This window comes from Cnephaeus nilssonii (genome assembly GCF_951640355.1).
Source record: "Cnephaeus nilssonii genome assembly, chromosome: 5".
Lineage (NCBI taxonomy): Eukaryota > Metazoa > Chordata > Mammalia > Chiroptera > Vespertilionidae > Cnephaeus > Cnephaeus nilssonii.
The window spans coordinates 80,928,073-80,941,849 of NC_137076.1; the positions used below are offsets into that span (position 1 = coordinate 80,928,073).

Consider the following 13,777-nt stretch of genomic DNA (forward strand, 5'->3'; position numbering starts at 1 on the left):
AAGGGATTGTTTTGCATAGGACATAGAAAATGCTTGAGTGTATACTAAGAATTCTAAATTTTTTTTGTTATTGTTAACCATCACATGAGGATATTTCCATTGAATTTCAGAGACAGTGGAGGAGAGGGGGAGAGACAGATAGAGAGAAACATGGATGTAAGAGAGGCACATCAATTGGTTGTCTTCCACATGCCCTCAGACCAGGGCGGGCAGGGATTGAGCCCTTGATAGGAATTGAACCCAGGCCCCTTCAGTCCAAAGGCTGATGGTCTATTCACTGAGCAAAACTGGCTAGGATGCGAATTCTAAATCTAGAGCAAGGGAGTAACCTCCCTGGGGTGATGCTTTGTATTCAGTGAAGGAAGCAGCCATAGTTCTCCCAACCCCCAACTTGGAGCACTCATGTCACTAAATCAATAGTGAGCCATCTGCCAGAGTTCTTCACCTAGAGTGTTGTTGATAACTGACCTTCCCAAGTATAATTACGTTGATTAAATTGTGACCATAGGTTGGCTATAATCCTCAGTTGAGGGAAAGTGAGTTAACTATAGAGTGATAGCATTGCTTCAAGATAATGAGACAAAGGTACAAAAAGCGCTTCAATGTGTGCACTGGGAAGGTGCAGCCTTTGCAAACACTTCGGTGTTGGGGAGCGGGCGGCATATCTTTAGTCCGTTCTGGTAAATAGGGCATCTGAAGCCCTTAATAACAGCGCTTCTGCCTTAGAGGTTTAGAAACTCTTGGTAATGTACGCAAGTTAATTAGACTAGAGGGCACTGATCCTCAGGTTCTTCCTTTGATGAGTTGAACTTTCAGGGTTGTTTCCAAAGGCCAGAGCAAAAAAAAAACTTTGCAGGTGCCCTTACTTCCGTGTTGCTTCATACTCTCCCTGCGCATGCGTCATTTTATTGAAGCGGAGGCGGGGCTTACAAGTCTTTTAGGAGCCCTCCAGTCTTTAGCTCGTTTACAACGGTAGACGCTTAGCTTATTGGAGGACAAGTTTGCTTTACGGCTTAAGGCCGCTTTTTACGACATTTTCCGGCTTCCCATTCACTTCGCGGTGAAGATGGCGTCCAGCAGTGGGGTAGGTGTTGTGTGTAGACGGAGGCTTGCAGCGGGTATAGGGTATGAGGTGGTTTCTCAGCGCGGAATATACTGCACCGGACTGGCCTCCCGATACCTCCTTGCGATTTTGTGGCCCCTTAGGCCCTGGCGCAGAGTGGAGTCGCAGAGGTCTCTCGGGTTGGGGTCCTGAGGCCACTTTAGCCTCCCGGTGCGTTCTGGGGAGCCTTCGTTCTCTACAGGTCCCGGGGCCTCCTTGCCGATGATGACGTGGTTTCTCTCGGCGTCCGATACGATTAGCAACGAATTCTGAGGGCTTTTTATCTCCACAGACAAAAAACTTGGACTTTCGCCGCAAGTGGGACAAAGATGAATATGAGAAGCTCGCTGAGAAGAGGCTCACGGAAGAGAGAGAAAAGAAGGATGGTGGGTGCCTGCTCCATCAAGGGCTAAGGGTATCGTAGAGGCGATGCAGTGGCTTGGAGAGCCGGTGGGGAGTCGCAATGCACTTCCCTCTTACCTGTGTAAGAGCCCTGCCTTCCTGGTCCTCATTTTTTCTTTTTTTAAAAATGTATAAAATGAACAAGGAGATGGACTGAAGTAATTTTGAGGTGCTTTCCAGCTCTGTTGTCCTGTGCTTCTTTGCCCTCCCTTTGCTTGGCTCATGTTAATAGTTTCCTGAAAAGAGTGACAGAGAAGTCAAGAGGAGTATTTTGCTGCTATGCATTACTGTTATTGAAGACCCTCTTTCTGTTGAAATTACTTGAGGGGGAGAAGAACATTCCTGGCCCAATCTAAACCTTTTCCTGTAGTCTGAGAAGAGTAAGGGTACTAGACTGGGAAGGTTTGATTGTTTCTGCTAGTGCTTAGTAGTGCTGTTTTCTGTGCCTTGTACAATGTCAGGGAATTGGTGCGCCTCTCCTAGAATAGAGATTGCACTGTACAAAAAGAAATATTTGATTTTTCTCATCTGTTTTCAAACTTGTATGTTCTTTTTTCACTTTACCTCCACGCCACCTTGCACCTTTTAGTTTTTATGTAGCTTATATAATAATAGTCTTTGGCACATAACAGGTAATTCCTAAATGTTAGTTCCCTTTTTTAAAATTTCCCCAGCTCGCAGAAGATTCCATTCTGTATTATGCTTGGGATATCTGAAAACATTATTGAGTATCCTTGCTCTTTTTTTAAAAGGTTGCTTTTTGTGAAAATTCAGAACTTCTCCCTTCAATTCAGTTAATCAATGAGTAGAAAACATTGCTTTTTGACTTGTTGGCTATAAAGTGAAGAAATACTGTAGTGAGTTAAGGATTGCTTATCTTTTTTCCTGTTCAGACTCTCCCTATCTACTGCTAGAAGTACCTGTTGTGCCCCTTGCTTCAAGTTTCAAACAAGAAATGAGAGTAAACCTCTGGATTTTGAGTTTCATGCATATCTTTTCTTTTCTGGTTAAGGAACTGCAATATTGAAGGGACTTCCTTTCCCATTATATTTCAGGAAAACCAGTGCAGCCAGTCAAGCGGGAGCTTCTCCGGCATAGGGACTACAAGGTGGACCTGGAATCCAAGCTTGGGAAGACAATTGTCATTACCAAGACCACCCCACAATCTGAGATGGGAGGGTGAGTGGCTTTTCATCTTTCATTGTAGTCAGTAGGTCTAATAGACTGTGTTGGTTTTAGGAAGTGTTGAGGAGGATTTCTGGGTCAGGATAACAATCTTGTTGCCTGTAATTCCATCCTTAGAATTATTTTTCTTTGTCTCCCAAGGTCTCAGGTTAACATTATAATATCTCTTGGAGGGGTCACTCTGTAGGCTTCTTCATATTAGCACTATAACTACTTACCATCTTAAAAGGGATAATTTGTTCTTATGCTGGAAGGAAAGTACTACTGAGGAGATTTTTAGAGGCGAAATTAGGTGGAGTTAGAATGGAAGGTAGGAGTTATAAAGGGGGTTGAGGTTCCTGACGGGCTGTAAAGGTGGTAATATAGATTATCTGGTTGTGCACTTCCTTCCCAGACTAAGACTGTAACCTACAGGAAGAGTTGTCCCACGAGAACTCTGCATTTCTTCTGCCCATTCTTTTGTCCAGTTAGGTTTTCCAGTAGGAGGGCAACACAGCAGAGTGACACTTCTCTGAGTTACTATTGTCATTTTTCTCTATATTAGTAATCTATTACTATGTAAATTAACAACCCCAGATTTAATTTGTTACAGCATAAAACAACAAATAGCTCGCAATTTCTGTGGGTAGGAATCTGAGAAAGACTTACTTAGGTGGTTCTGGCTCAGGGTCTCTCACAAAGGTGCAGTTAAGGTGTGTGATGCGTCTCTGTTCATCCAGGATATAAGTGGAGCTGAAGGATCTACTTCCAGCCTCTGCCACATGGCTGTCCTTTGGCAGCCTCGGTTCTTCGTTCCATGGGCCTCTCCTTAGTCCTTCTCACACCAAAGTAAATGGCTTCCCCAGAGCAAGTGATCCACATGGACAGACTAAGATAGAAGCCATGTTTTAAAAAAATTTTTATAACTTAATGTTGGAAGTGAAATAGCATCACTTAAAAAAATTGTTTTTTCAATCCTCAACTGAGGATTTTTTTAAAATGATTTCTTTCTTTTTTCTTTTTTTTTTTTTTAGAGAGAGAGTGGAAGGGGGAGAGGAGAGGGAAAGAGAGTGACATGAAGGTGAGAGACACACTGATTGGCTGCCCTCCCCACGTGCCTAGACCAGGGACCAGGGCCGGGGATGGAAATGAAACCGAGGTACATGCCTTGACTAAGAATCTAACCTGAGACCCTTCTGTCTGAAGGCTGACACTTCATCCACTGAGCCAACTGGCCAGGGCTGCATTACTTTAAAAAAAAAAAAAAAAAAGCCTTTATTGATTTGAGAGAGAGAAAGAGAGAAACATTGATCATTGATCAGCTGCCTCCTGTACCTTGACCAGGAATGGAACGTGAAACATGGGTATGTGCTCTAACTGGTATTGAAATGGTGACCTTTCGGTGTATGGGATGACACTCAACCAGCTGGGCCACACTGGCCAGGGCAGCATCACTTTTGATATATTCTGTTGGTTACACAGACCAGCCCTGGTATAAATTGGGGGGCGGGGACTACACAGTTGAGAAGTATTAGGAGGGTGGGGATCATTGTGGGGCCATCTTGGAGGTTACTTACCACAATTTTCCAAGAGCTAAGGCTTTATGGAAATGAGAAGTGCCTCCTAAAAAGACTTTTTACCTAAAAGTATTAGTTTCTTGGTTGAAAACAGTACAGTCCTTACATATAGATTTGACTCATGCTGTTTCTTTCTGTTTACTAGATATTACTGTAATGTCTGTGACTGTGTTGTGAAGGATTCCATCAACTTCCTGGATCACATTAATGGAAAGAAACGTAAGGCTAGGAGTTGGTTTGTGACTGGGGCTGGAATCAGGCTTTGGTGTTGGGGATGGGGTAAGGGTGGTTTCTGTTGGGTCTTTTCTTTAATGCCTGGGGAACTCTCCAGTTGCTTCAGCACAAGTTATCTGTTACTTCATTATTTAATGTTTCTGGAGGCCATGAAGTGAGACACTGTTCTAGGCTCTCGACAAGCCCAAACCATGGTTTTCTGGGTTAAGGTGTCCCCACTGACATGCATCTGCTCAATAAGTGAAGTTTAAAGCCATTTGCATCCCATTAATCTGGGACTGGAGCTTCTGGAATCAAGTAAAGCCAAGGGAGTTTGGTTTTTGTTTTAGCTATAATTATTTTTGCTGGGTGTTTTATGAGAAGATGTTAAAAAATGTCAGCAGGAAGCATGTGAGATCTTGCTCCCTGGCATATATTGTCAGATTGGCCCAAATAAACTCTTTAAAAACTTCTCAAAGGAAAAGATATTATCAGGAAAAGACTTGAAGGGCTGAGGATGTTGTTATTACCTTACCTTCTTCACTTTTGACCCCACCTAGATCAGCGAAACCTGGGCATGTCTATGCGTGTGGAACGTTCCACCTTGGATCAGGTGAAGAAACGTTTTGAAGTCAATAAGAAGAAGATGGAAGAGAAACAAAAGGATTATGATTTTGAGGAAAGGATGAAGGAGCTCAGAGAAGAAGTAAGGCTCTCCTGTCCTTCCATCTTCCTTCCCCCAGCTTTGAATAGTATGTTAGGAATCATGGGAAGGCTGATTTTCTCTGTCTCTCTTTAATTGATTCTAAAGAGAGAGGAAGCGGGGAAAGAGGGAGAGAGAAATATCAATCGGTTGCTTCCCGTATGCACCCTGACTAGGGATCGAACCCAAAACCTGGGTATGTGTCCTGACCTGGAATCAAACCAGTGACCTTTTGGTGTATCAAGCCCACATTCCAGGCATATGCCCTTAACCAGAACCAAACCCAGTACCTTTCAGTCTGCAGGCCAACACTCTATCTACTTAACCTATCCTTTTTTTCTGGATTCTGTGGGCCATATTGTTTATACTACTTTAAATAAATGTACCTGGTCTCCAAGAGGCTAGTGGAACTAGGCTGTGTAGATCAGAATTCTCTTTCCTCCACTTACTGGCTGTGAATCTTGGGCAAGTTATATAAACTGTGCTTCAATTTCCTCCAATTAGACATCTTAATATACTTAAAGCACTTAGACCAGTTCCTGGCATGTACTACATTCCTCAGAATGTTACTTGCTATTAAATGGTTTTGCTTTTATAACTACTAGAGGCCCGGTGCACGAAATTCATACATGGGTTGGGGGCGGGGAGGGTCCCCTCAGCCCAGCCTGCATCCTCGCCAATCCAGTTCCCGTCGGACATCCCTCTCACAATCCGGGACCACTGGCTCCTAACTGCTCACCTGCCTGATCACCCCTAACTGCCTCCCCTGCTGACCTGGTCGCCACCAACTGCCCCCTTATGCTAGCCTGGTCGCCCCTCACTGCCCCCTCTGCTGGCCTGGTTGCCCCATGTAGCCTGCTGTTCGGTTGTTTGGTCATCCCTCACTAACCCCCCTGCCGGCCTGGTCACCCCACACAGCCTGCTATTCAGTCATTTGGTCATCCCTCACTAACCCACCTGCTGGCTTGGTCGCCCCACACAGCCTGCTGTTCGGTCGTTACTGTGAGGGCATCGTGACCAATTTGCATATTACCCTTTTATTAGTATAGATTAACTAGAGATGAACTGGAATGTAGGATTGAGAAGTGCTCTCCACAGGCTAAAACTTCTCTTGTCCTTTATACTCTTTACTGTGGTTTTCCCTCTGCTTTTGAAATTTTACTTGTCTTTAACCATTTTCTCCTAAAAATAGAAAGGAATCTTGAAGCTCATCTGTCTCTTTCAACAATGTTTGGCTCAGGAGCCTGAACTGATACTGAGTGGTTTCCCCCTCACCCCTCCAGGAGGAAAAGGCCAAAGCCTACAAGAAAGAGAAACAGAAGGAGAAGAAAAGGAGGGCTGAGGAGGACTTGACATTTGAGGAGGATGATGAAATGGCAGCTGTGATGGGCTTCTCTGGCTTTGGTTCCACCAAGAAGAGTTACTGAGGCTTTCTACACTTAGCCCTTTGCTGGGCTTAACTTTGAGTGTGGGCGGGGTCATTTTTGGTGGAGGGGGAGTACTTGGGAAAGTCCTTAACTGGCAATGGGGAGGGCTAGAGGGTGGGTGTTCATGGTTTCCCTCGACCTTGAGAGAAAGCACAGGAGGCAGAGGTAATGCTGTGGCATGTTCCTTTAGCCTCAGTGTATCACCCGCGTCACAGGCCCTCTGCCCATCTGTTCCCAATAAAGAAAACCTCTTCTGAGGCTGCTTTCCCAAAACTTCCCCTGCATCTTTCCCTTTTCATCTATCCGGTCTTCTCTGAGCATCCTACATTTATCCTGTGTTCTGCCTTTGTTTTAATTTTGGCTCTTGCTTGGCCTGCCACAGAAAGGTTCTCTGGGCCCCCAGTTTCTAGTTGATACCATATCCTTGACCAGCCACTCCCCACCCCCCACTGTGGTTCTCTGGCCACCTGTGCATGCATGTGTACTTTTGCCTGGATCAGTAGTATGTGCGGATGTGTGTGCATGAATCTGTCACATAGAGGGAGCCTGAACTAGAACCTCAGAGCATTATTGCCTTGGGGCTTGATACTCTTGGTTTCCTCAGTGCATGAAATAGGAAATTAAATGGGATGAGTGTTTGGTGTGGATTTTGTCTGTTGAGTTTTTTAACCTTTATTTTTCATATGTAGACTGTTAAGCTATTCCTGTTTGTTTTATTTTATTGAGGATTACTCTGTTTTTGTCTTCCTGTGAGCAGGCTCTTGGAAGAACCTGTTTGATGCAAAAAAGAAAACGGAAAAACACACACACCCTCATATGGGAGCCTTTGTGTGTCAGAGGCTGTTCAACATGTATAATAAATGGCATTGACTGGGCCTATTTCACATTTGGTGGGAACATTCCATATTTTTCCCTGTGTATTTTTTTTCTTCCCACACTGAGGATTTCCCATAGACAGTGTATTCTTCTCCCTTCATTTGAGCCCTGTCACTTTTCCCCCCTTGGTTCCTTCAGCATGAGTTGTATTTTCCTCTAATGGGTTCTCTGTCCAGAGGACTCTGAACAAAACTTTTCCTATAATTTTTAGCCTCCTTGGATGGTGAAGCAGAGCTCCGTCTTGAACTGAGCGTTTCCTTACTACTGCAATTAGGCTAAGGCGCAGGGTTACTCACTCTTGGCGCTGTTGACATTTTGGACTGTACAGTTCTTTGCGTGTGAGCCCCCTTGTGCATTGTAGGGTGGTTAGCAGTATCCCTAGTCTCTACTCAGTAGTTGCCAATAGCACCCCTTCCCAAAATTATGATAACTAAAAACGTCTGTCCCCAGGAGTGGGGGTGAAATCCTTCCAGTCAGCTCCATTGAGAAGCTGTCTTCCCTGCTTTGGTCTAACTTGAGAATTAGATGGTATAGAGTGGCTAACTAAAGGAAACACAATTTTGATATTCCCTGGATCAGGTATTGTGCCAAGTCCCATGGATGCAAAGGGGGGAAAATCAGTCTTTTAAAACTTATATAAATATCAAGCAGGTAAATTCTATAACTTTAGCTGGTTCTATTTGGCTTAACAAGGACCATAGGGCTTTACTAAATTCTCTGCCCCGTGTAGTTCTCTGAAATCCTTAACCCTTTGCACTTGGATGTCGGGTGTGACTCGACACGGTTAGCATCGGTAGCAGGAATCGAGAAAAAAAGCGAGTGCAAAGGGTTAATGTATCAGAATCATCTGTGGTCCCCCAAAATACCCTACTCTTTTCTTTGGACTTTTATACAAAATTCCCTTGCTGTTCAGAATGTTTTTTGCCTATATTACTTTTGTTAATCCTCACCCGAGGATATTTTTCCATTGATGTTTGGAGAGGGGGAGAGACAGAAATTCTGGTTGTATCCTGCACATGCCCCAACCAGGGCCAGGGATTGAGCCTGCAACTGAGGTACGGGCCCTTGTCCAGAAATTGAATCTGGAACCCTTCAGTCCCCAGGCCAACCAGCACTCTATCCACTGAGCCAAACTTGGCAGGACTGTTTTTTGCCTATATTATTTCTAATGCTGAATCTTGCCCCTGGGAACTGAGTGTGTCTCAAGGCCTGGCCGAAAGTTTGACATACAGTATTTGTTGCCCAATTGCAGGCTAATTAGTGGGTGCCTTCCTTGTCATGATTGTATACTATACAGGTCCTTGTATAAGAATCTACCCTAGTGGACTTGGACCTTTTGCTCCCCCATTCAAGTCAGGTTAAAGAAGGTTATCAGTGAGCAGATAACCTTCCATGGTTCAGTATTCATTTTCCAGGAAACTAATTCAAGTTGGCTTCAAATCATCTCCCTCTTTGGTACAGTGGAATCTTACCTCTGGCCACCTCTACTAAAAAACTATTTTAAATTCCAGGTTCTCTTAAATTCTCTAGGGACTGGCAAGTGGTTTGAGTCTCCAAGGGGCATGTCTAGGTCATGGGTATTTGGAGGAACTCAATGTGGTAAGTTGGAGAAGGGGAGGAAGGAGAAGGGATGGAAATTTAGGGGCCCAGAGCAATACCAGAGAACTCAGAAATCTCTGGAAGAGGAACTTCATTAATATTTGCTTTCTAAAATCCATGGGAATTGCATTCTGATTGAGGAATATGCCTGTGACTGGCCTCCTTGTTTTCATTTATTCAGTGTACGCTGAGTATGTTCTAGGCTCTGGTAGTATCTTCTGGGGCAAGGCATCAAAACTCCAACTGTTGTGGAATTTACATTTTGTAAAATGTCTACTTACAGTGTTTGGCGAACAAAAATTCAGTATGGCTCCAGATAATTCTGTGGCTTCAGGTATCTCACATAATCCCCTCCAGAAATTTAAATGTGAAGAATATTTAGCAATTCTACTCTAAAGTATCCTAAAAACATACTTGCTTATGTGTACATAAACATACAAGGATGTTTACCGAAGCTTTGTTTTTATAACAGTGAAGCATTTAAAATAAAACTGGTTCAGCCCAGCTGGCATGACTCAGTGGTTTAGCGTCAACCTATGAACCCCATGAGGTGAGGGTTCCATTCCTGGTCAGGGCATATGCTAAGATCACGAGCTGGATCCCCAGTATGGGGCATGCAGGAAGCAGCCCATCAGTGATTCTCATAACTGATGAGATGTTTGTATCTCTCCCTTCCTCTGAAATCAATAAAGTATTTAAAAACATGTAAAATAAAAACTAGTACATTTATACTTGACTATAAAGCAGCCATCACAATATATATTAGATCTATATTTACTGACAAGATCTCCAAGACATACTGTTAAGTAAACAAGCACAGAAATTGCCCAACAAACTGATCCCCAATTATGAAACTAAATTGTGTACTGTAAAATATATAGGTTGAGGGAAAGGACTGGAAGGATATACACTGAAATCCTAACTGGCTAACTGGAGAAAAGTAGGAATTGTGGAAGAGAAGGGTTAGCTACTTAATAAAAGGGGTTTCGTGTAGGATTTAAAATAATTTTAAAAACCAGTAGCAGAATAAGTAATGCTATATTAACACCTGGGAGAGGAGCTGTAGGATTTATCTGGTTTAGCTGCAAAGTTCAAGAAAAGGACTGAAATACAGTTGGAAGCTTGTGAAGAAAGAGGGAATTCCTGATTAAGCACTGTGAAAGTTGATTTGATCACAGAATGACCCCGTGTGGTGGCCTGCAGGAGTGCAGAGACTGGTGGATCAGGTGACTGCTCCTAGTCGGAGAGGATAAACCCAGAAGAACTGAGGAAGAGCTCACTGAGGGGTAGGGGAGACCTGAGTCATTGCTAAGTGTTCTCAGACGGGCACGGGGTGGGGTGGAGGTGGGGGTTGCGGCGACTGCGGATCGGACAGTTTTTCGGTTGGTAAATTATCCTGGATCACTTTTACTTTGGTCGATTTATTATGACGTATATCCTTCTCAGCAGTGAAAATAATTTAATCCAAGGTACACATCTGGGCTGGCTTTAACTCAGCGGTTCCTTCGACTCTGCAAGTCCTTAGTCACCCTTGCTCATCTGAGCAACAGTGGTTCGAGACCCGCGGGCGCTCTCCAGCCCTTTTGCTGCTGTCCCAGCTTTCTTCATTTTCCCAGTAACCAGCCTTGTTTATTTGTTTTGAGATTCCTCCCATGCCTGAAGAATCAAAGCAACCTTGTTTCCAAACGACTTTCAGCTCCCTTTGGAGCAGGAATCAGGACTCCTTGGAGAAATGCCAGTGTTAGGGGAGAAAACGCAGAGATGAACCCCAGAGTATCCTATAGTGCTGGAAAATAAGGAAGTGCTAAAAAAACAAACAAAAAACCCAACGCCAAACAAAAAAACCTTACTTTTAAAATTAATTGTGGTGTTTAGTAATGCTTGTGCTTTTGTTCCAATAGTTACTATATGCTTGTATCTTTTCGAATGTCCTCAAATTCCTTGTATTGTATTCCTGAGTTGTATTATTTTGTTTGTCAGCTATATCTTGATTCCCTTCGATTTATTACTTATATTCATTACTTTTATTTATTACTTATATTTATTACTTTTATTTATTACTTATATGTATTACTTTTCCTCTTTCTCTCCTCACTTCTGTTTTTTTCTAGTCATATTGTTTATACAAAAAAATTTTGTACTATTTTTCCACCCTTGTCATTACCTTTATTTTAGTTGAAGATCTACAACTTAATATATTTAATGTTCACCATCATAATGCTGTCTGCGTTTTCCCCATTTAATTCTTAGTTGGATGAGCCCATTCTGAGAGGCTTCTGAGCACAGTGTTTTGAGTCTTGAATATTTATGTATTTATTTAGTCTTTTTCCCTCCCCCCTTAATATCTAATCAAGTTTCTCTTAGTAATTTTCCATCCATTAATTACTACCCGCTGCTCTTGGTTTTTGCTTTTAGCATAATTCTGGGACAGGAGTTTTGAAAAATTAATTCATTAATTTTACCATCCCCCCACTTCTCTCCCCTTTGGCAATCATCAGCTTGTTCTCTATATATAGGGCTCTGTTTTGTTTATTCATTTGTTTTCGTGGTGTTGTTTTTGATTCCACCTATAAGTGAAATCATATGGTGTTCATCTTTCTCTGTCCAACTTATCTCACTTAGCATAATATCCTCAAAGGTCCATCCATGTTGTAAATGATAAGATTTAAAATTTTTTTTAATTGATTTAAGAGAGGAAGGAAGAGGGAGAGAGAGATAGAAACATCAATGATGAGAGGATCATTGATTGGCTGCCTCCTGCATGCCCCCCACTGGGATTCAAGCCCACAACCCGGGCATGTGCCCTTGACTGGAATCAAACCCTGGACCCCCACAGTCCACAGGCAGAGGCTGTATCCACTGGCCAAACCAGCCGGGGCAAGATTGAATTCTTTAAAAAAAAATTTTTTTTATGATTTCATTCTTTTTTATTGCTGAGTTATATTTCATTGTATATATCTACCACATCTCCCTTATCCATTCATCTAGGTTGCTTCCATATCTTGGCTATCCTATCTTAATAAAGAGGGAATATGCTAATTGACCATCACTCAGTCACAAAGATGGATGCACCCACAGCTGAGGCCAAGTTCCCATAAGGAGCCTTAACGAGCAACAGCAGGGACCTGAGGCTATGCCCTCCCCACCCCCGTGGGGCTTGACAGGGGACCTCAGGCTGTGCCCCCCATGCGGCAGGGCTTGACAGGGGATCTCAGGCTGTGCCCCCCACGCGGCAGGGCTTGATGGGGGAACTCAGGCTGCGCCTCCTGCCTTGGCACCAGGCCAGGGGACCTCAGGCTGCACCCCCCGCCCCGGCACCGGGCCAGGGAACCTGAGGCTGCGCCCCCTGCCTGGCAGGGCTTGACAGGGGACCTCAGGCGGTGTTCCCCACCCAGGGGGCTTGACGGGGGACCTCAAGGTGCACCCCCAGTGCTGGGTCGGGTGAACTCAGGCCTCACCCCCTGCCTAGCGGGGCTTGATGGGGGACCTGAGGCTGTGTCCCCCTCCTGGTGCTGGGCCAGGGGACCTCAGACTGCACCCCCCTGCCTGGCGGGGCTTGAGGGGGGACCTCAGGCCATGCCCCCCACCCAGTGGGGCTTGACAGGGTATCTCAGGCCGTGTCCCTCACCTGGCGGGGCTTGACAGGGGACCTCAAGGTATGCCCCCCTCCCTGGTCTGGGCTGGGGGACCTCAGGCCACACCCCCCCGGCCTGGCACCAGGCCAGGGGAGCTGAGGCTACGTCCCCTGCCCGGTGGGGCTTGACAAGGGTGGGACTGGCCGGGTCTGGACTTAGCCCAATAGAGTAGGGGCTGGCTGGGTCTGGGTCTCACACGATTTTGAGGCACATGTGGGTGGGCGGGGACTTGACTCTGGGTCCCATGGTGCGCCCCAGACTTTGATAGGAGGAAGGTTTTCATATACATTTTACTAATTTTCTTTCATCTCTGACACTTCTATTATAGAGAAAGGGCAAATAGCAATATTAAATTATTTCCTCTAATTAATTCCCTTTTAATGTGCACGAATTTTGTGCACCGGGCCACTAGTTTAAAATAATGCAGCAATGAACACAGGTACATATATCTTTCAAATTAGTGTTTTTGTTTTCATGGATAAATACCCAGAAGTGGTATTGCTGGATTGTATGACAGCTCCATTTTAAATATTTTGAGGAATAGCCATACTGTTTTCCATAGGGCTGCACCAATTTATAATCCAACCAACAATGTATGAGTTTCCTTTTCTACATGTCCTTGCCAGCACTTGTTTGTTTGTTTATTTATTTTCAAACTGTAAGAAAGTTTGCTTAGAAAGCCATAGAGGTAGAAGTGAGTGGTAGAAGAAATGGGCTCAGGAAGCAAGTTACAGAGGCAAAAAAATGGGGCCCCTTGGAGCTTAAGGGAGAGATGAGTAAAGGTAAGGCGCCTGAGGGGAAGAGGAGGAGGAGGGGAAAGGCACCAGCGTGCTCCAGGGAGGAAGAGCACCTGTTGATTTATTGATGATAGTCATTCTCACAGGTGTGAGATGGTATCTCACTGTGGTTTTAATTTGCATTTCGCTGATGGTTAGTGATGTTGAGCATGTTTTCATGTTTTTCAGCCATCTCTATGTTCTCTTTGGAGAAATGTCTATTCAAGTCGTTTGTACATTTTTTAGTTGAATTGTTTTTGTTGTGTGTGGTTTTTTTGGTGTTAAGTTGTATGAGTTTTTAAT

General features: G+C 44.1%; 1 protein-coding gene across 1 annotated transcript; it reads left to right on the plus strand.

The window, feature by feature from the left end:
• The first annotated feature begins 925 nt into the window (after nucleotides 1-925).
• On the plus strand, nucleotides 926-7,474 carry ZMAT2 (zinc finger matrin-type 2). The gene is made up of 6 exons (XM_079772585.1): nucleotides 926-1,084; nucleotides 1,395-1,488; nucleotides 2,560-2,683; nucleotides 4,391-4,464; nucleotides 5,019-5,164; nucleotides 6,445-7,474. The coding sequence occupies exons 1-6, from the start codon at nucleotides 1,067-1,069 to the stop codon at nucleotides 6,586-6,588; spliced, it is 600 nt and encodes a 199-aa protein (XP_079628711.1). The 5' UTR covers nucleotides 926-1,066; the 3' UTR covers nucleotides 6,589-7,474.
• The last annotated feature ends 6,303 nt before the right edge of the window (nucleotides 7,475-13,777 follow it).